This window comes from Carassius auratus, chromosome 13 (assembly GCF_003368295.1).
Source record: "Carassius auratus strain Wakin chromosome 13, ASM336829v1, whole genome shotgun sequence".
Lineage (NCBI taxonomy): Eukaryota > Metazoa > Chordata > Actinopteri > Cypriniformes > Cyprinidae > Carassius > Carassius auratus.
The window spans coordinates 856,446-880,579 of record NC_039255.1 but is presented as its reverse complement, the minus strand read 5'-3'; the positions used below and the strand labels follow the sequence as shown (position 1 = coordinate 880,579).

General features: G+C 36.2%; 1 protein-coding gene across 2 annotated transcripts; it reads left to right on the top strand.

Moving 5' to 3' along the window:
• The first annotated feature begins 20,168 nt into the window (after nt 1-20,168).
• On the top strand, nt 20,169-22,145 carry LOC113112285 (G-protein coupled receptor 4-like). Of its 2 annotated transcripts, XM_026277712.1 has the most exons (3): nt 20,169-20,197; nt 20,342-20,383; nt 20,855-22,145. In XM_026277712.1, the coding sequence occupies exon 3, from the start codon at nt 20,906-20,908 to the stop codon at nt 21,917-21,919; it is 1,014 nt and encodes a 337-aa protein (XP_026133497.1). In that variant the 5' UTR covers nt 20,169-20,197; nt 20,342-20,383; nt 20,855-20,905; the 3' UTR covers nt 21,920-22,145. The 2 variants fall into 2 exon arrangements, with proteins under 2 accessions (XP_026133497.1, XP_026133496.1); XM_026277711.1 differs by lacking the exon at nt 20,169-20,197 and having other exon boundaries at nt 20,207-20,383.
• Nucleotides 22,146-24,134: the final 1,989 nt, after the last annotated feature.

Below are 24,134 nucleotides of genomic sequence, written 5' to 3'. Positions count from 1 at the left end.
GGGAAGGTAATCAAGGCTGAACAAATTCCTCATTCCCAGCATTGCACTTAAAGGAAAGAATGGTTAATGCAGGGAGACTTTTTAACGAGGGTCTATCCTTGGTTTTATTGAAAGTCTTATATCCAATGATGGCTTTTGTCAATTGTCAACAGTTCTAGGAAGCTTTCCAACGAAGCCAAACCTCTGTTAGCAAGTTACAGAGCTGTGAAAAATCACATAACAGCACTCTAAGCTTGCAGCTCAGTAATTACTCCCCTCTGTTATACTTTAGAGCACTGCTGATTTTGCTGAAGAGAATAAAGAGTATTCTGTTATGCTTTCAAAGTTTGTGATGGTCCTGCAATGATAGTGTCTGACAATAAACAGGGCAACCTAGACCCTTCTTTGAGCCTTTAGTTTTTCAGATAGTTTAAGCCATGTGTCTATTACTTCTGGTCATCAAATCTGATTGACCAAACAGCTCCAAGAGTGCTTATGTCCAACAACACTGTCTGTGACACTTTGCAATGTTAAGCATCTGTTTGCATTAGCTTTGTAGACAGGTCAGTCTAGTTATTGGTGGAGATTATTTAGCCACTCTTCCTAGGTTTTATTCGGCTTATACAAGACAATAAACTGTTTTTATGAGCGAGTCACTGATTGAGTTCAGTTAAATGATTAAAAAAATGCTCATTCATTTAGCAATGTGATAAGAATCATTGATTCATAAAAAAAAAAAAAAAAATGCTGAATGAACGAATGAGTTGTTGAAAAAACAATTTGTTTAAAAACAAAACAATTGAGTGTATTAGTATGAACGAGTCATTGAATCGTTTGCTAACTGATTTGTTCAAAAAAGCTAATTCATTCAAGAACATAACAAGTGTCTTTTTAAATGAATCATCATTGAATCATTGAATCATTTAAACGCGAATCATTCGCTCAAACAGTTTAAAGTAAGTCTAAAGTAGACGACATCTTTGTGTCTAAAAAGTAAGTTGCTTAATATGAACTTGAAGTTTGCTGAAACATTGTACAGGATAATGTTTTATAACAAAGGCAATATTAAACTTTTGCATTTGTCCTATTGGTTTAGGCTTGCTTATGTAGTAGTGCATGAAACAACATTGTTTTTACACATCATGTACTGCCATAGGCTATAAGCTTAATATACGAGTAGCAGAAAGATCAAAATAAAAACTCTTTGACATTGATTGATTCTATTAACCAAAAAGAATATAAAAAGCTGTGCAAGTAAAGCAGTCGTTAATTTAAGTGGGTATTGCAAATGATAGAGCTGGATGTTCTTTCATTATTTAGATAATACGTGGACAGACTATGAATATTACATTTGTAATTTTACAAGTTGAAAAATCTGAATATTTTCATGGTTTCGCCTTTATAAATCTCATGCAGAATTATAATAATGTAATTCTGTAATGGCGTCACTTCTGAAGAACCTGAAATGATTCCAGACCACTGGCTGTCACAATCTTCTGGTGAAGACACTCATGTTCAAGTCTAACATTGATGAGTGCAGCATAACTAATCTAACTAGGGCAGCCAATGACACTGAATGAATGAGTTCTTATCTTCCAGAGAACCTATATTTAAAAACAACTGAACAGAGGTCTGGCTGAAGGGGCTATTCAGACTTCAGCAAGAGTGGGTCACAGCCCCAATGAGATGTGAACTAATATAAGCTCTCAGAATAAAAGATGGATCATCTTTGTGAGAAAATGTTTACAATAATTGGGGATGATATCTGCTCTTTCCCCATTCAAGCAGTGGACAATCTTTGGGTGCCGTTTCATTATCCTGACAGGAATTGTCTCTAGAACGAATTCATCAGTGGACAAAAAAGCGAGATAAATGGCTCAACGAGAAATAGACAAGCCTATCTCCTGAGCTGATGTGGAAGACTTTTTTATACATGTATCATTATGTTAGAAGCGGCATGCTCTGTAAGAACATCTTTTTCAATTTAGTGTGTTTCAAATATTAATGGCAACATGATTTGACCTATTCGCGAGGCACAGGCCATGCAATGAGAAAGATGGCTCATTTAGTGAGAGAAGACCTCTGGCCCTGCTTCGGCTCCCCATATGGTAGGAGATGAACAATGAATGTAAAAAAAGCCAGATCATGCATTTTAAATTCCCCCTCATCGCTCTATCTGAGCCATGGAGGAGAGCCCAAATGCTTTTTTTCCCAAATGGAGATGCATGTTTTTGAGGCTATTGACTTACCTCACATGCAGTGTGGTTGTTTATATCATAATATTTTAAGGCAGATAGAAGATGACAGCTAACAGTGCAGCTAATTTGATTAGTTTTCCTAAGAAATATTATGAATGCAGTTTTACAGGTTAAATTAAAAAAAAAAAAAAAATTAGTTGAGAAGCAACTTTGAATAAGGTATTTTTTATTCAAGAGAGAGAGAAAAAAATCTTAAAGGAACAGGCCATCCAAGATGTAGATGAGTTTGTTTCTTCATTTGAACAAATTTGGATAAATTTAGCATTACATGTCACAATACATGATCCTCTGCAGTGAATGGGTGCTATCAGAATCTTAAAAGCTGATTAAAGCATTACAATAAGAAGGAAGCAGTTTTATATATTATGGACTGTAATGCAAAATTTCTCCAAATCTGTTCTGATGAAGAAACATTAGGGTTACTCATCTACAACATTTCCTTTTTGGATGAACTATTCCTTATGCAGTGCTTCTTTAGTAAATATCTTGTTTTAAATTTTTTTTGTGTTAAAAATATGTTTTTTCCCCCAATGTTTATTTAAAACAGCTGGAAGGGTATGTGAACTGACTTTGCTGACAGTGAATATATTTGAACTCAAAAGTCTAACTTATCAACTCAAGTGCATTGTAAATGTCATCAAAATCACCAAATTCTAAAGCTAACAAAAACTCTGCATGTTGACAGAAAAATACACCTTCAGTCTGATTACAGACTGTACATCTATTGTATATATCCTTACATAATGTGCAATTTTTCACTATATTCCATGTGTATAATGTATATCCCTTCAAAGTAGAGAGAAAGAAAGATAGAAACAGCCAAGGTGTTACAGACTGCACTTATTCGCTCAGCTTTGTCTGGTTTGTCATACTCCTTTTTCAGTTTAATTTGGGAATTTAAAAATTCCATTATCTATTTTTTTTTCTGGCATCCAGGCCATCTGTGGTTGCGTATCAAGTCGCAAACAGGAGGAAGACAACAAGGGGGCAAAGAAGTTTCTCTTGTGTGAAAGAAGTAGGTTGTATTAAACTTGCACAGAAGTGGAGCTGTGCAAAAGTGAAGGACAGTCTTATAAATTATTTAACAGCCAAACAAACAAAAATGAGAGGCTCCAAAAAAATAAAAAAATAAAAATAAAATTCCATCTGGTTGCTACAGTTTGAAATGGTCCCAATATTATTTGTTATGCTGTTTGCTCTTTGAGGAAAGCAAAAACCTCAAAAAGGAACAAGTCTTTTAACATACCACGTAAAAATGATTGCGCGCTCTTTGAAATATTGTGCTGTAATACCATGAGGAGGGAGACTGTTTGAAATGGGCTATGATGCTATAACTATGGGAAACAAAGAATATAGCTGAGAAATCGGATTTATTTTTGATCGCTTGATCTACTGATCAATGTCCTATCTGATTTCTAACATTTAAATATAAAGTGTCTTTATAGTGCTAAATGTATACAAAATAGTGTCTTAAATATTAGATGTAATGATGTTTTTTGGTCCAAAAAATTTACCTCAAGCATCTCCACTGATTCATGTAGAATAAAGCACATGCAGCTAGTCTTGAAAAAGTGATCCTTAAAAATGAAAAGTGTAGTTGGGAACGTTGACAGTAAAAAAAAAAAAAAAAAAAAAAAAAAAATTGTTTTGTTTTTCTGTGTACTTTTCATGAAGAAGAGTGTTAAAGCTTAGCAGAAAACAAGAAATACCCAATCATTTATTTGCTTTATGAGGACACTATGCTAAAAAAGATTTAAAGAATTACACTTCTTATGTGCTTCTTTTGCTTTTCATTGTATTGTATTATAATTAAGGGAAGTCATTAATTGAATTGCTCATACATGTACCTGACGCTGCAGTTTATGAGTCTGTCCTTACTGATGTAATTCTACTTTTTACCAAAAAAATGCAGGAACTTATAAAAACTATTTCGATATCTGTTATTTTTATGTATTTTTTTTATTATCCCCATATAATAAAAGTCAATGGAGTCTAGACTACCCTGACTTTTTAAAATATCTTCTTTTTTTTTGTTCACAGAAGAAAGAAAGATTTGGAACGGCTGAGTGATTCATTTACAGTCTGCCTGACCCCTCACACTTTTTTTTTTTTCACTTTTGCTCTTGTGAGGATGTTGTATTTCCGAACATTCCTTTCCCACCCCCTTCTTCATGTCTGAGAAGCATTCTCTTTAGATCAATTACCAGCTGGAGCTATCTAGGTTGTTTCAGCATCATGGCAAACATGGGATTAATTACTGAGGACACACCAGCACCACGGTACAAGGGCGCCTCACCAAAGGAGGGCTTACAACCTCTCTGTGCGGGCCAGAGCTTGTTTGTCAAAAGAGGAGTGCGAAATCCAGCCGAACCCCTCGTGTGGCGCTGTCTCACAAACCAGTCATTAATTACACAGTTTCCTTCATCCAGGGGCAGGATCTCATGAGTAGCATGCCGCACCCCTATTGCTCCCAGTTTCGCCCTCTGGTGGGTGTCAAGCTCTTATAACTTTATATACTAGGACAGGCTTTCTTTTCAAGCGACAAACACAAGTTTTCTGCTTCTGCTCGCAGTGAAGGCGGGCTCTGTCTTTTTCAAGACACAATATTGAGGGTGACTTCCCTTGCATGATTATAGAGTGCAGATTATTTGGAGGTTAGGTTTAATTGTTATCCTCGTGGACCCCGGGGTTGTCTAATTACATGGATTTGTTAGTGGCATTTGCGTGGCCAAAAGGTCATTCGTTTCTCATTTTTCAAATGTAATTTTCCTCGCAGTTATTTATCAGCATTGTGAGGAGGGCAGCGACTTGCAAATGATGAAGGAGCTCTAGGGAAACTAGCAAAGGGTCAAAATCTTCAGCATTGCCGTCAGCTGTAATTTGTGCATCTGGTGTTAACCGTAATGGTGGAACTTAAATGACCTGTGTTTGAATGTCATTTCAGAGCTGTGGCATAAGCTCGAAGTATTGTTTGTTTTTAAATGTTATTTGCTCAGGGTTTTTTCCCCTCCCCTGAACACTTTGAATAATCCATTTCCTTCACATCATGCTTCCATATCCGAGATCCCAGAGGTCTCTTGGATTTTCAGGTACAGTAATACATTTCTGCTTTCGGCAGGCAGCAGGTTTGTTGGGATCTGACCTCACTCGTTCTTGGCACACCTTCATTTTTTTCTTTATGAAAGTCTTAATCTGGTTGGGCACCAGCATGCAGTCCCTCTCGCTCTCTCTTTCTTGTTCTGTTTGAAAGACTGAATTAACGTGTTTTCACACACTGACAGCAAAGCTTACTTGATAAAATTGTAATCTCTAAACTGTAACAGCATGGTAATGAGTGACATGACACTGACAAATAACTTCAGAAACGCAGCATTTCATTGTGAAGGGCTGGGTGAGCTAATTCCTGTCACAGCAGAGCAGTTGTTTTGAATGCTTGCACATTAACTGTGCATCATTTTAAGCAAACCTCTAAATGAATATCCATTTTTTTCTCATTAAGCATTATAATGTTTTGATGCTTAAATTCACTTTTTAAGTGTCAGTCATTCACAAATGATCATAGTATTTAGGTTTTAAAATATATTTAGACAAAATAGTATATATCGTCCATATATGAATTATTTTCAATCTTATAAATATCATGCAGAATTTTAATATCAGTGCATCCCTACTACAGTGTATTTTGTTTATAGTTTGAGACTGGTTGAGACTGGTTGGCGGTGACAAATGTTTAATTAAGCATTTATTACAGAAGAATATTTGTATACAGAATTACATGACTGTCCAATCAGAAAGAGTTTATGTGCATTACCTAATTCAGTACAGAGTGATATGTGTACAGTGTTGGAAGGAGTCAAATGTGGCATGCTGACATACTGGTTGTGCCCAATTTAGCAAATTATTGCAACAGCTTCTGCTGGTTAGGGTGGACATGAGGAAAAATATGATTGGCTGCTGTGGGGTCTGTGCATGAAAATGTCCTCACAAACACTTCATACCATGAAACATCATATTACCAACATACTTAAAATAAACACAGGCCACCAGTGAGATATGACAAAACATGACAGAACGTGTTCCCAAAAAGGTCATGCCATTAAGTGTTTATGGAGATAAAACTGATAGTTTGCATTTTTGGCCTTTGCATGACCTTTTAGAGTCAGTATATGTTTAGAGTCAAAGTGTCTCATTATCTCTGTTCTCTGGGAGACTATGTTAATTTAATCAGGCATCGAACGGAGTTAAGAACAAAATAGGTAACATACTTGCCACCAAATAATATACACTGACATTATTTTTTTTTTTTTTAAATCTTAAAATAATGGAATAATTGGAAACTGAATGTTGGCAGGCACAACTGGACCGTAAATGCAAATCATATTCAACAACAGGAATCTGCCAACACAGTGATTTTGTTTATGAATAACTGTCTAAGATTGAACATTTGTGGCACAACACACTGCAATTATTTTCTTAATAAGTATTTTTGGTATGTTTCCAGTATTTAAATCTTCAGTTGATTAAGACATTCTTAATTAATTTTTCATACCTATATATATATATATTGCTGTTTTCTTTTTATTGTTCCACTAAATTGACTGCATATCTACCCATCTGAGAACACCCATTATTGCAATGTGTGTTTATTCAGTTACCTAAATTACAGTCTGCATTAATGTATAAATAATATAAATATTTGTATTGTAGTGCCAAATGTAAATTGTCCAGTTAACATGGCAAATGTATTCAAGAGTTGCATGTGTTATTTTCAAGTGTGAATTGTGTTAAGAGGATGATGCAGCTCAGTGGTCTGTACATGTTTGTTACTCTTTGCCTCATTAAGCTTCATGTGCAAACTCCATATTTCCAATCGATATTAGAGAGGATCACTGAACAAACGCCATCATCTTTGGAACATCACAATATATAAATATCACACAGCTTTTGTTTTGTTAAAGTAATAATTCAAAACTAAATAAAATATTGGTTTTTATTTACTTATTTTTCATGCATTTCCAAACCTGTATGTTGTTGTTTTCCATAGAGCACAAAAACAAAAACAAACAAAAAAAAATTTTTATATATATATATATATATATATATATATATATTTCTTTATAATTCATAACACTTGAATATAACACACTTATTAAGTCACTTTGTATTAAAGCAACTGCTATTTCAATAAATGTGAGCGGTAATGATACTTTTTTTAATGATTTTAGGATACTCACAGACATGGCCACTATGAAGCATTGTTGTGGTAAAAAGCTGCATCAATATTCTTCAAAATCCTCCTTTTGTTTTCAACGGAAAACAACAGCAGTTTGGTTTAAAGGACATGACACGAGTAAATAATAACATTATTTACATTTTTGTGTGAAATATTCCTTTAACATTAAACAGCATAAGTGTTGATTGCACTGTAAATGTTGTATTTCGGTATTTCATCAAACCTGGAGAGACGAAACAGTGGTTTTGAGGCTGTGAATGCCACTGCTCTGTGCTGCTGTGATAGTAACTCACTAACCGGTGAGAAGAAACATGCAGAGTCTCCGAAGCACAGAGGGGAAAAAAAGAGCCCCTGACCTCTGCCACCCCTCCATACACATTGTCAAATTTTGATTAATCGCCGCTTGCCATCATTTATAGATGAGTCGGTTTACATTAAGATTCAAGTTCCCCCCAGCGCGGAGAGGGCCTCACCTTGGTTCAGGTAGCTGGCTGCGCAGCGGCCTGGGGGAAAGGCTTTCAGCCAGCTGGAGGAAATCTACTGTCCTAGATCCTGGGATAGTGCCACCACACCTGCTGCAGTTCACCTCCTGTCCTTGGGTTTGTGAACCCACTGGCCATGTCGACTTCAGCCACAATAAAAAAAAACAGCTGGGTACTGTAATTCGTGGTACATTGTTCAGCACTTGATGATGAGCATCACCAAATGTAAAAGTTCATAGTTCACTAACAGTGCATAATTCACAATGGCGCAGCATACCCTCACAAAGGTCTTATGAGTTAATTAAAGTCTGTGAGGCAAATGTATGATGGGTTGCCACAGCTGGCAACATATTCCAGTATCATGGAAGCTGGTGGCTGATTAACCGTTTTTTTTTTTGTTGTTGTTTTTTGTAGTGACTGTCACAATTTTATTATTTATTTATTTTTGACAGAAAATTAACCGTTTTGATCAATGAGGAGTCAATTAAATATAATTAGTTATAATTACACAATGCTCACAATTGTGTTGCATGCAATTTTCCAGTAATGGATGACTAGGCCAGCTTGTAAAAAAAAAAAAAAAAATCCTGTTTCTGCACAAGAAGTTCCACCCTTTAATTATTACAATTCCAAGTGCAATTTTCAGCACTGCTCACAAATGAAACAGCTCTGCTGTTTGTAGCAATCCGCTCAAGCTGAATTGATCTTACTTCAGTGTTTCATTCCATGTGGCAAAGCCTCCAATAATGATTACACATCGATTTGATGTCCAGATAAAATTAGCTGAGGGCTGCACTACAGAACATCTGTTTTGACGATGCCTCTTGTCAATAAGGGCTGTGAGAAACAGAATAAAGATTTGAAATCATAAAGTAAGCAGAAAGCTTTTCTGTATTGATGCCTCAAACATTTCTTGTCTGAGGTGTTGACCACACCAAAGGCCTGCACATCAAAAGATGAGTATGTTTACAATTTAATCAAAAAAGTTTCGGAATCTGTTCTCTTCTTGAATGCAAACTGGAGCCTATACATTTGGTTTGCAAGCTGGTTATAATCATAGGATATTTCCATGTCTTCCCCTTTAAGCAGTTGACCCAGTTTCTGTGTCTCCATTAAATTCCAATCTTAACCCCGCCTCCTTCTTTTGGGATTTTTTTGGGGGGTGAGGTATGCTTTTATTAAATTTCCAGATATATACTTTCATCATCGCTTTTAAAGACTTAATTTTTTTTTTTTTTTCATATGATTTTATTATTGTTATTTCTGAGCTAATGGAGTATTGTGGTACTTTTTATGAAAGGCAGCTGTTACAAGACTTCTCACAAGGAATGTATCCTGGTAGTACACAAGTGTTTTTTCTCTATACTTATTTTTTTTGTGAATTGTCTTCTAGGCTAGATTTTCTACATTTCATTGAACATACTAATGTACTATATTATCGAAAATGTAAAATGTAAATGTTTCCTTTATGTGTTTCTGCCTCATGGATGTCAATGATTTACATTTATCATTAATCTACTATTTGTGTTTAATATAGCTGAAGGGTGACCAGGCATGTCTGATTTAAACATTTAAATTACTGTTTCATTATTAGACAGCTATATGTGTTAATTTCCTTATAGTATTTATACTGTATTATTCTGCATTATATATATATATATATATATATATATATATATATATATATATATATATATACCAAGTCAACCCACTTAAAGACTCCAGTAAATATTTTAAACCTATAATACAGAATTTGTTACTTTTGTTTGAAATAATTATGATCATGCAGAGCATTTTCTATTCTTAAGCAAACACAAGTAAAGCTAAATACCATATGAAGTTTATTTGCCATTACGGGGAGGTCTGAAAAATTGGACATCCTTCAAAATAAATTGAGAGCCATATTGTATTTGAATCTGCAATGAACTAAATTGACACAATCCATAAGTTAAAGGACAGACAGCAGGGGATTCATGGATTTTGTTCAGTAAATGGATTTACAACAACAAATGTATCATTTACAGTAGGGCTTCAGATTTTCTATATGAATGGAAAGTGTACTATATAGATACACTTTTGGACATTTACACTATATGAAACCTTTCATAATGTCAAACAAAGGGAATCTGCACAGTAATTGTTGTTATTGCTATAGGAGTTAAGAGAAAGTAATGAGATAATTAACCACTTGTATAGACTTTGTTTTGAATCATCACTCTCGGAAAAGAGCTTTTTTAAAAGTGACCACAATCCTGCTTTATTTTACTGCGTAATGTTACATAAACCACATTAGTTGCCAAGACAATTGTCTCCAGTGCTATACTTCAGTTACTCTTTTGTAGTCTATTTTCAGCACAAGATTAGTAAATCTCTTTGTAGATGACATGTAAGAATCTCAGGATTGCAGGGTATTCTGTCCTAGCACAATTATTTGTTTTATACTCATTTTTAGATTAAGGTCTATCATTTTAGAAACTACAATCAATTCGGTCTGATCAGCTGTAGTTCTATTTTCCAGTCTGCATTCACATGGATAATGAAAAAGGTTCTTCTGTCATTTGTCACTCTGTCAGTATAATCCCACAGTCTATAACTCATTCAAATGGGTCAAGGTTTCTCCTGTGAGTGTGTACATGTTTAATGGATGGAGCTTTACAGTTCATTTCTACAGTGTAGACAGCATCTTTTCATTTTGCTGCAGATGGAAGGAATATTTCCACCTAAAGGCGGACAAAGATGCTATAATCACAGCAGATGAAAGAGGCACAAGGTTTAACATACTACACAGTGCATAAACAGTATGTCCTACTTTATGTAATATATTAAAGTTACTTAAGTTTAAAGACAGAACTAATTTAGTTCCCTTTCAAGGGAACTTCGAACTGCATCCTCTAGATTTAGGGGTCACTATCGTGAATACTTCATCATGATCCATGTCTGAAGCATACATTGAAAAAACAACAAGTTGGCCTGTGATAGCCCCTGTTGTAGAGGTCTTCACAGGTCCAAACATTTGTGCCCGAACCCAAAAGAGACCCGTAATGTACTACACCGAACCAACCTGGACCCGTCTAATATTTTAAAAGTTTGACCCGGACCCGTGTAGATGTGAGAAATGCCTACCCGGACCCGACCCGGACCCATATATTATTTGAAAGCTGCCCTAACCCGCACGGAAGAGACAGACCCGACTGGACCCGAATGTCTCATATTCCACCTTAAATTGCTATTACAAGTCAATAAACATGTTGCGATAAAAAAAAAAAAAAAACTATCTTACCTAATTTAAGGACCGTAGTCTCTCGTCCTTGTACCTGACTGCCTCTGATGCATTACAATCCTCCAACAAGAAAGTTATCCATGTTATTCCGCTCTTTATTCCAAGTCCAAGCTTAATCCACTCATTATTTCCACAAGTTCCACTTGATGTGACGGATGACAAATGCAACTGTGCACATGTACATTTTGACTCGAGTTAACTCGCATAATAACTTCGACTGTTTGCCCTTTTGAACTATAATAACAAACGCTACTTCAGTGCTATGGCCGCTGATGCTATCATCTGCTGTGTCTGAATCTGACCACTAAAACTTTAAGATTAAACAGTTTATTTATAATAGTATAAAAATGGGAGAAAATGTGAGGCGCGATTTGTCCCTCACTGGTTGCCATAGAATGACACATGCTAGATACTGCACCGCACATGCGTGTTAGCTGGATCATCCTAAAATATGATTTAACGCAATTTGAGCGTCATAGAAAACATTCATGTGACAGTTCACCTCCAATTTTGTTGCTGATTTGAAATACATTAAATATGAGTGTGTCAAGTCTACTATTATTACCGTGCGTGCACTTGCATTCTGCGCGCTATGCCTCTAGCAGTAGAGAAAGAGAGAGAGAGAGAGAGAGAGAGAGAGAGAGAGAGAGATTGCTGCTTTTTTTTTTTTTTGCTCACTCTGTTCTTTTCCTAATTTTAAAAGTTGCAAGTTACAAAAAACACAAGCAGTGTCTGATCACGGCCGGGTGTTCTCCGAGTCCGATGACTCCGATCACACGGGTATTACCCACAGTGTTAAACAGACCCGGGACCCGAAGTAATAGACGCGTCTTGGGTGCACTGTGAAGACCTCTACCCTGACGTCACTACCAGTGCTACTTTACCTACAGTAAATAGGTGCCAGGAGAGCACGTTTGAAGAGTGAATCTGATCGTGGTGAGAGCGATCTTTCTCTATCAAGCATGGCGACTACTAGCAAAGAGTTTAGACAGTGTGTGCATACTTATTTGACACCTAAAGACACACTTATTTGGGTGAAGAGCATGCGAATGATGTCCTTAAGTAGCAATCTGCGTGCATTGTGAGCATTTTTCAATGAAAAAGCTCCGCTCTAATTTGTCTCTCTTTTTAAGGAAAGAGGGGCAGCCATCTGCTTCCCACGCTTCAGGACCCTACAATGCTGAGGCACGGAGAAGAATGAGCTCATGGGGATCAACAGGTGGACCTGGCTGAGGAGTTTCACACTTGTTTGCTGTGGATGAGAGAGAGCCTCTGGAGGATAAAGTTATTTCTTTAACACTTTCTGATTCTGAGGCTAGTGACCTGCTGGGTTCAGCCCAGGAAGAGCAGGAGATGTTCGAGGATGGTGAAGAAGCTGAGCCTTCTCAATCCTCCGGCCCTGCTTATGTAGAGCTGTTGGAGGTTATAGATTGTGCCACGGCAAAGTTGGACTTGCTACGGAAGCGTGCTAGCAAGGTGATGCAGCGAGGTCATCTCAACGAGCATTATCTTTCTGACCATAGCCTTCCAGCTCGGTTGAACCTTCCATTTCTGCCTGATCTTCATACAGAGATCGAAAAGGAATGGAAGAGGCCATTTTCTTCTCGCATCCATTGGTTTCAGCATAAGAGTTATGCCAACATCAAGGTGATGCGCAAAAGCAGCTATGAGAAAAGGCCCCCTGTAGAAGAGATGCTGGCTATTTATCTCTCTGTGGGGGAGATCTCTTAAATCTCCCTCTTTGCAATCTAAGCCCTTTCAGGATACATCTCACTTAAATGGCAAGGCATACGCAGCAACAGGTCAGACTGTGTCTTCATTGCACATGATGGCAGTGCTTCAAGCTTATCAGGCTGATCTGCTGAAAGACTTGGATAAAGGTGAGGGCCTTTCCCCTGATCAGTTAGCTGAGCTGCGCTGCACCACAGATCTCTCTCTCCGTGCTACCAAGTAGGCCGCCTCTGCCATGGGCAGGTCTATGGCGGCCAAGGTGGTAACAGAGAGACATCTGTGGGTGAATCTGACAGATATCGTGAAGATAGAAAGGGCCTTTGTTCTCGATGCTCCAGTTCCAGCTTCCGAAGTTTTCTGAACCTCCATTGAGATGGTAGTCGAGAAGTTCATGGAGGCGAAGGTGCGCTCAGCATCTTTTGAAAATGGTCATTCCACAAAGGTCTAGGTCTGAACCTTAACAACATAGGGGTCCTGGTCCTTCTTGGTCTGAGGATCAGAGATGGGCACAGAAGGCCAGTGTCGAGACTCATGCTCCTCCCCCACCTGTGGGTAGGGGTAAGAGGAATCATCAGTGCTTCCGTCTAAATCAGAGTCATACTTGAGTATCTACTCATTCCCTTTGGGGTTTTTACATGTGCCCTTATCTTCCCCTTCCTAATTCCCCTGTAACCACCAGCTCTTCACCTGTCCGTGGTTATGTGGGAACTTCTTGCATAACAGTCTCCTATGCTGGACCTATGATGTGTTTGGTTGGTTCTATGGTTCATAGTAACCACCTTACTGATGGTCCAGACTAAATGGAGACACCCCTTGAGCGGGGTTCCAGTGCAGGAACCAGGGTGTGTAAGTATGATCCATTCTAAATATACATATAAATGTATTAAATTGCTGGTGGTTATATGTGTATTAATTCTCTGTGAGTTTTCTTTGCAGTGCTCAATGGCCGTGTTTACTACACATGTTGATATTATGTCCTGCCGGTTTGATAGCCCTGATTCTGGCTTAATGCTTCCAGTATCATGCTTCAGGTCATAGGTTTCTGCAGGATCCTTCTTGATCATCAGGCCCAGCATGGTACTGCAAAGAATTTCCTGTATGTCCAGCCAGGTCACACTGAGGGGCTTCCTGGTCACCTGGATATCCCTTCTTGCTGACGCATCGAGCGGGAATTAGAGGTGGCATCTGCAAGAGTCTTTTTGTATATGCTGTCTCAGGTAATGCTCCCCTCACCAGAGGTTTGTAGATTTGAGCTTGCCCCTCCCGTATGGTTCGGCACCTCTGCCATGCTTAGAAAGCTTTCAGTACACACGCTAAGCTCTGTGTACTTTCTGAAATCCATATGGTGGTGAGTGTGAACGTTGAACACTTTGCGCACTTTCTAACATCCACATAAGTGGTAAGTGAGCATGCAAGACTCCGCACACTATCTGAAATCCTGTACGGTAAGGGTTACATGCTCAGCTTTGTTCCCTTTCTGTGAGTTGGTTAGACCTTGGTTCCTTGGGCTCCACTCAGCCAGTGTGTCTTTATTAATACAGTTGAACCATCGCTTCCCTCAACATGAAGGGCTATTAGGGCGGTTCTGGTAGTGGTTTAGCAAAAGGGTTGCATATGAGTGCGCTACTCTCTTCCTGAATTCGGAGTTCTCCTTTCCCGTGAGACTGAGTTCTCTGTTTTTCCCCCAGAGCACTCCAGCATTATCACCATAGATTGAATTGATGACTCTCATATCGTTTTGGGATGCACAATTCCATATGAGCTGGTTTGAAGTGAATGACGTGTTCTTCCGGCGCCTATTTATCTATAGTCTCACCGGTAGTGACGTCAGGTGCTGTCACTGGCCAACTTGTTAGTATTTTTTTCAATGTATGCTTCTGACATGGGTCACGACGAGGTGTTCCCCATAGCGACCCCTAGAGGACGCAGTGTCTTGTTTTCTACTCAGGGAACCATGGTTACATTCTTAACCTGAGACATTTTTCTTTTAATCTGATTTTAAAAACGTAGTGAATAAAAAAAAAAATGCAGCTTGTATTTGAGTAATGACATAATTATTCAGGAGTGACATCTTATAATATATGTAAAAATTCTTTGCACATTGTTATTGCTAATTAGCATGCATTAAGCTAATGCATTAACTAAAACATTTATCTTGATTTCTAACTTTTGCAATGGAATATTGCAGTGATTACGCTGGCTATTGAACACAAATGTCATAAAGCAGAAGTTGGATTTTTTTTGCCATAAAGCAGAAGTTGGATTGGAATTTCTCGACTTAATCTGTTCTCTAAAGAAAGAGAGTTTGACTTTCAACACACTATTTTTAGAAAGTGCAACATAATTTTTCCATCAACAGGACTAATGGTAGATTCCTTTTTTTCTTGCTAGTTTTTATGAAGTAATGCCATTTTTTCCCCACAGTATTCAGTGTTATAGTTTACCTTGTCCGTCTGTGTGTGTGTGTGTGTGTGTGTGTTTAATGTTAAATATGACTTGCAATTTAAGTGTAGATTGCGTTTGTCAATGTTTATTTATAGAAATTTCTTTATTTTATTTTTCCATTTATTTGCAGAGAGGACACTCTAATTAACATCCTCTGAAGATAAAACAAACACAAGCATTCTGTGTTCCTTAGAAATATTTAGAGTAGTTGTAAATATCAAATCTGTAAAGTCCTCCATAACCCATTAATGCATGCAGAAGGTTTTGTAAATATTCATAAGGACATTTACAAAGAAAATGAGGTTTGAGAGTAATTCCAGTGAAATAAATGAACCTGAACAGACAGCATGATATAACGAGAACAGTCAATGAATCAAGGCCATCAAAACTTTCCTCCATCCCTTTTACTTTTATGTGTTTTCCAAACTCCTTTAGAATTGCATGTGGAATTGAATTTCTTTTGCAAAATAAAATGAGTTATCTTGCAGAATGGCCAAGCTGATCTTTTCCATTTAAAATAAAAGTGAATCTCCTTTTGTTTTAGACAGAAGAAAATTATTTGTTTCCACCATAAAAGTGAGTCAATAATGACAGAATTGGAATTTGGAGATCTTTAACTCTATTGGTTTTCATGTAATATATCAAAAAAACACACAATGGAAAAACTTTCCGTGCACATTCATGATGCTAAATATGAAAAAGTTTTAAAATGAGAATTTTTTTTAAAGAAAAAATAAATATTTTTTTTCCATATTTCATGCTATTAAAAAGTATAATATAAAAATAACACAACAGGAGGGTTAAATGTAAAATAGCAATACAGCTGAATCTTAAAGCTTAACAGTTAGTTTTTAGATCATGAAGACTGACATTACTGCATGTTCACAATTCATTTAAAAGTTCAATGATTCCATATATTTCCATGTTCCGTCTAGACATTTAAAGTAAATTTATCAGAACACCCCCCGACTTTTAGCCGAACAGCAACTAAATAAAATGGGTCACCATGAGAAGTCCCAGCAAAGCATACCTATAAAATCACTATGTCAAAGTCACCGTGAACAAGCCCTTTCCTCTGCCAGCATTTTCATTTACGTCTTGCAAGCGGCCTTGTAACAAATGTGGAGGCAGAATTCTCTGCAAGTGCATTTTGTCATGCTGTTTTCTTTAGGCCAGATCCCACTGGTTCAATGAGTGCTCATGCATCAACTACAATTTCACCTCTTATGTATTGCATGCAAGCAGCCCCTGCAGATGGGACCTCCGGAGGTAGAGCGCTTACAGTTTGTGCATGAATCACCAGGGCCATTGTGTCACAGCATTAAGATCACCTGCAATGGGTTTATTTAACAGGTCTGGCCACAGATGAATGTTAAACCTCTGCTAAATTGCTTTAATCCATGTAAATTCAATCATTCAGCATACAAAGACACACCAGTGACCTTTCACTACAACAGCAGAAAGCAATCACCGTATTGATTTTCTAATTACGGAGAAAAAAATCACTTACCTGTGTACTAAATCATCGATGTATGTTAATAACACGAGTCCATCTGTTGGGATGAGGAAATAAAGTTCCAGGGTATTATAATATTGCATTATCTCAAGACATTGATGACTTTTCATAAAATCTCTGAAAGCTTTGGTATTGATTGAGTGAAGGACACGATTATGACAGAAGGATGCTGTGCACTGTGCTTGTTTTTTCCTCCCCGGGAACATATTGCTTTGCTTTTTTGCTCCAACTGCATTTGGCCAGTTCTGACGCTTAAACCAAGCTGTGTACATCGACGGAGCTGCGCCTTGACATATTGTAAGTCTTTTCAGTGTAGAAATCAATAGTTTTATTGAAAGTTCACTCCTCTTAGGGTTATTTTCTGTTGCCTATTGATCTGCAGGTGAATGAACTCCAAACGAACAGCTAACTGCTTTTAGGTCGGATGTCGGCGGTGCCAATTCTGACAGTTATACACTTGTGCAATGTTGTGTTGGCAAAACTTTGTGGCTAGCAAATAGCATTCTTTTACTACATCTAGTTTAAATTTATGCATTTGGGTTTGACCTGTTAACTTGCTTAATAAATATATGAATATATTGAATAAACAATGCATTATAACACACTTCTGCATTGGAACAATATTTGTTATAAGAACTTTGATTTAAAAATTCAATAAATAAATAAATTAATTTAAAATTACTCTGATAGTGGGTAAGAAAAGAAAGTGATAAAAAGTATAAATATATTACTTGCTAACAATAAACATTTTATTAATTTCCATTGACTTTGGTAAGAAACAATATAAAAGCCAATTATATAATTATGTTATTTATATCACACTTTTTTTCTCTCATATTGTGGAAATATATAGCTGCCTTTATATTTTATGATATTATGATATTTTGTGATCACCTTATTTGGGGTCATTGGGGTCAATTTATTATTATCTGTTGGTGTGTTCTTTAAAGATTGAACCCATGACTTTAACCGGTTATAACATTCCTCTTTTCAAAGGACCTGTGGATATTATTCAAAGACCCTCACAAGAAATCACCATATGAAATGTACAATAACTGTACAATGTATTCATCCATTCCAAAGGCTGAGCCAGACATCTGCTTCAATTCCAGAGGCTGCTTGAGGAGATCCCTCAGGCTGGACTCACCAACAGCCCTAAGAAATGCCACTTCAGTCTGCTTGAAGAGTGTTACCAAAAATCTAGATCAACTGGGAACTGATAAATCCTTCAAAATCAGACAGAAGCACTGCAGTATTATACTTCCAGGCTTGCGAGTATGAATTATGTATGCCATTTCCAAAGGCAGGCAGGTTACCATCAGTGTCTCATGCCTTGGTTTTCAAAGTATATCATCTCTCCTCTTAAGTGTGACTAGTAATGGGCAGCAAGAAAAATACTATGAACATCTAAGGTAGAGCCAGCTTTTAGCTTCCTAAAAAAAACATCCAACTGTTTTTTAATGCTCCAAGCTTTAATCTACCCTTCACTCTCCATGTTCATGCTTTCCATGAAGATGATGCCATTCACTGTCTGACACCAGCATTGTACATATCTTTGAGATCACTTAACTGATTTCTGTTAACATGAACAGACAGTCGTTGTCCCAGTGTTTAACACATGCCTTCCAATCAAAGCTTTAAATAACTTTAAGTGTGCTATTAATATACAAAAATAGGTAAGTATGCTTTTAGTTTACTTTTTATGTACTTCTCAGAAATGGGCTTTATATACTTCTCAGAAATACACTTAAAATGACATCTAAGTATACTTGACTTTTACTTACAAGAAGTCTAAATATATTTAAACTACACTTCTCCTAGAATCTGTGTTTGCATTATTTTATGGTAGAGAGCGCTAGTACACATCTTCTGTACAGAATTTCCAAAAAAAAATACAAGTGAAGAAGAAAAATAAACACCAGATACTAACAAATGTAACAAGATCATCAGACATGAAACAGCACCAAAACTGTAACATTATGGAATAAAATGTCAGCCGATGAAGAGGTAATAATTACAATCAAGCTCTCGGGTGTTGATCGACTCCATCTACATTTTGATTATCATTCTGAATTCAATTCATAGAATTGTTTCAGCTTTTTGTTTAAGATGTTAGTTTTTTTTTTTTTTTTTTTTTTTTTTTTTTTTTTTTTTTGTGAAACTTACACACATTAAAATGTTTAAATAAGAATGCTTGAAGCTAAAATAGTATGTTTTTGTTTACAAGCAGATACCCTGATCTTTCTTTGGATGTTTTGTATGTTCAGATATGCATATAACAAAAGATATGAAAATTAAAACCTAAATAGGGACATAGTAGTATACTTAAAGTATAACGTATTAAAGAAAAGTTATGAGTATACTTACAGTATAAAACTACTAAACTAGTAGTTTACGGAGACTATACTACAAAGTGTAAAAATAAAAATTAATTAATAAACTGTCAGTATACATATAAGTTAACTTTTAGTATAATTGCAGTACAAACTACAAACATAGAAGTAAACTAGTTGTGTACTCAAAATTTGCTACTGTTATACTTAAAATTATTCTTGAAAGTATATTTTTATATACTAGAAAGTGGGCCAATTTAGACCCAAGGAGTATTGAAACAGTACACTTACAAGTATACTAGTAGAACACTGATATTTGTATACTTGCTACATAAAGTATACTTAAAATATACTTTACTTAAGTATACTTAATAAAATAAATGTGAAGTATACTACTCTTTGGTAAGGGAAAGCTTCTTCAAATGCCCTTTTCAATAAAATTCTTAGTTATTTTACATGGACCAGGTCCAAATTATAAATGAATCAAATTAATGCAATTAATGAAATTATGGATTATAAATATTCATTTTGTATGTAAAACTAATTATTTTGATGCAAAAACAGTGCCTTTAATATAGACAATTTTTACAGTGGCAAGGGTAACTGCTCTGTAGTTTAAAGTTGACTTTTTCATGCTAAATTCACTTTTTGTGTCAGAAATGTCCAAGGTGACCATTGCATTAGTCAATGTAAAATGAAAATTACACAGCATTTTTATGTCCTGAAATATTTTTGTAATTATTTAATTTCTATATTCATTTATTTTAATTGTTTGCATGCATACAGTATATGGCTCATATCTGGTTTTGTTATCTAGAACAACAGTTCTTATTTACTGGCAAACACGACATGGCCAAAAAAAAAAAGGTCAGGATGTTGGTTAAATGTTGGCTAAGCCATCCAGGATGTAAAGTCATATCCTCCTGACACATTTCCTCTGGTAAGTTAGTTCATGTTAGTCATGTGCTGAGCTTATGTACACAGAAATATGCTTATTTTTATGCTTTTTATGTTTTCCTTGCATCATATGAGGTCATGTTCCTGTAGGAAATTAAGTGATTTGAGTTGTCTCTGTGTTCAACAGTTACTTAATGAAAAATTCACGTTTCTTATCAGAACATATTAGGTAAGTACATATTTCAGATTTATTCATATTTATCTTTTGGAATTAGGTTATATTTTTACCAAGTGCAATGTAGTTTATCTAGGCACTAAATGTGCTAAAATAGTCTTGCATCACATTAAATTAAATCACACTAATGAACACATTTCATCTTATGGGACTGATTAAAAGGAAACACGCATACTGGTGCAAAAATAAACAGCTTGAATGGTTAGGTAAAAGCATCTGTCAAATGCATAAATGCAAATTTTGTGAAGCATATTTGTGCTTTACCTGATTTGAATGATTCCAAATGAGAACTGGGAAATGAAATGTTGAAATTCATTCTAAGCAAATTCCTAGTGTTTTGAAATACTTGTTCTGAAAAAAATGTATTTCCTGTGTATAATGTTGCATATATTTAGTCGGTGCTTCATTTATAAATGAAACTAACATAAAATGTTGCTAATGGCACTAGTTTTGTTTTGTGAATAGGATTCAAATCCATATAAAGAACACAAGAGCACTCTGTCATATAGGCAAAAGATGAAGAACCACTTCAATGTTAGTGCCCTCACAAGCCTGAGCGTTCCTGTGACTCTGGGAAATGCTTGTGGAATTGATTTCAGTCAAGATGGCATCTTCCTTCCCGTCCTGTATGGAATCTTCTTCATCATCGGCACCCCTTTAAACCTGCTGGCGCTCTTTGGGCTCTACAAACTCATCCAGTCGGAGAACGTTCTTCCAGTTTATGTCATCAACCTTCTGATCGCAGACCTGATTCAACTTCTGACTTTGCCTTTATGGATAGATTACTATGCCAATGGACACAATTGGCGCTTTGGACCCCAGAGCTGTCAGTTCATGGGTTTGTTTTTTTACATTAGCATTTATTCAGGCATATTCTTCATGTGTATCATTGCTCTAGAACGTCACCTGGCCATCGCCAGACCTCTCAGTTTCAAGTATCTCCTTAACTTGAAGTTTGCTCGCTGGATAGCACTCAGCATTTGGATTCTAATTGCGGTGCCACCTGCCATTGCGTTAAACAAACTCTTTCCCAAGCAGGAAAATTACACTCTTTGTATCGAGAAGTATCCCTCAGAGGGCAGTTTTATCACCTACAGACTAATTACTCTGCTTTTGTCCTTCATCATTCCCCTGAGCTTCATTGTCGGTCTCCATAGAGAGACTGTCCGCTCGCTGATGGCAATCAACCGGCTTTTATCCGAGGAGAAGAGAAGTATCAGGGGTCTGCTCACTCTTCTGGTGGCCGTATTTGTCATGGTGCTGGGACCCTATCATTTCATCGGCTGTTTGAAGTACGTCGGACTGCTTATACACAACAGTCCGTGTGTTTGGGAAAAGGCTATGTTTATGCCCTATCAGTTAGGACGAGGCTTTCTGAGCCTTAACAGTTTGCTGGATCCTGTGTTTTACATCTTTCTCCGCAAAGACTTTCGTGCAACCGCTGGGAAGTACTTGCCTTGCCTGAGGAGAGTGAGGAACAGATCGTATCGGACAGAGAATGTGTCAAGCTCTACTCTAGACTGTTCTTAAAGATTTCCTCCTGGTTATGTATTTGATATACACTTTGGACAAAAAACTAAGAAACTATACCAAACTCATACTCAAACTCATAAGGCCCTTAGACAAATGATTTAGCATCATTGCTCATTCTTAATTAGAAGACATATGGCATTGCTATGCTTTTAGTTAGCCTTGCTTGCTCCTGAATTTTGTTTTTCTGTTGAGCATTTCCACATCTGCACTGCTGGACTGATTTTTATTTTATTTAAATGTATCTTATTTTTTTTTTTTTATCTTAATTTAGTTTAGTTATCTGTCAATCATTTCCATGTTAACACTTCGGGATTTAAATGAACAGTTTTATTCTATTTCATTACGGTCTTAGCAATAAACTATAGTGTAAAAAATGCATTTTAAATAGAAAGTTTTACATCAGCCAAATTTTTCTTTTTTCACATTTATATTTTCATTGTCAAAAAACAACAACATTATTTTATTTTAGTATATTTTAGTTTATTTCATTCATTTTAATATTATTTAAATTATTTACTCTCTGTTCGTTTATTTCTCAAATAGATGTAATTTATATACTTCCTTTTTTACACACACACTGCAGATACTATTTCAGGTGCAAAACTGAAACCACCGCTAGACAAATACATGTACATCTTACTTATAACCATCCTCAACAATTATATTTCTTTTTTATTCATATAGCGTAATGCATAACTTCTGAATATTTTGATGGGAAGTCTGAGACATTTGGGATTGATGTTGCTTGTATAAATCTTCCTGAATAAAATTCTTATTTTATCTTAGTTTAGTTTAATCTTGTATCATTAAAACAAATATTATTTAATTTCATTATTTCTTAGCTCAGGAGAGTTGCTGAAGAGTTGGGACTCTGTGCTTTCTTGTAGTGCCATCAGCCAACTAACACTGTCATTATATTCTTTTCTTTTGACTCCAGTGTAATTCGTCACCAAATCCGAAATGTCAGATTTCAATTTACATACTGACAGCTTTCTCTAAGTGTTAAATTTATGTAGATTCAGACAACAACAACAAAAAAGAACCCACATTATGCCCACATGAGCAAGTGTTTCGCATTCACAGGAAGCTGAGGTTTGACCAGTGAAATATGTTCCCATGCGATTTCATGATCAGTATCTGAAAGCTCTATTCCCGTGTGAAATGCTAACATGTCCCTTTCAATGTCTTTTTGGGAAAAATTAAGTTGGCAGACTTTGGATCTCCAACTACTTCTTGTCTCACTGTGAGATTTTTGTGCCAGAATTAATAATTACACCCACTGCTATCAACTGCAAAAGCAGAGACAGAGCCGTGTCTTGCCAAGGGTCGCAGCTTGCATTTAGGCCATTAGAAATATTCTGCAATTATAACATTTTATATTGATTTTTATCATTTGCCAACTCTATCTACATACTCACCTCTCAGTTTAATTCAGATGTGTATTGTTATAGGGCAGGGATCGACAATCACGCTCTTTCACCTTTCCGCGGTGGCTCCCAGTAGCATACCGCATAGAATTTGCGGGAGAGGTGTTCCCCTGACTTTTATTTAAACATAAACTCTTCTCCTGCACTTTTTTGGGCAAGTGTGCACATGTAGACTTTTTTCAAGACCGAATCTAGAATTAAATTAAAAGAGACAAGATAGTCACAGCATTCTGAATACGTTTTATTCATAAACATATTACAAAAAACAAACTATACATACCATAAGTGTGTGATTGACTTTAATCAGATCCAATGTGGAATTATGTCACAACGATGTCTCTGGAATATTAAAAATGACATGATTTGATTTTTGTAATGAAAGTACAACTCAGCATGAAAAGTATGAATGTTCCACTTCCTGGAAATTATTTTTTTAACAGGACATCTTACAAAATTTTACATGCAACTTTCATGTTGTGTCGAGGATGTTTGTACAACGCTTTAGCGTAGTTGCAAAGTATATTTATAGAAAAGCAAAATGGAAGGTTACATAGAGATGGATAATCTATTGTTTTAAAAAAGAAAAAAAGAAAGAAAGAAAAGTCATAGTCAAGTAACGTTAATCTGCCTAAAAAGATGCACACAATCGACCATATACCTTAAAATGGTCCAATTTGCATATATTTGATAACATTTGTTTTTACCCGAGATACTAACGTTAACTTTAACAGTCAACTTAACGTACATCTTCTAACATATTTGCAAAGTGAATGTAACTTACGTCT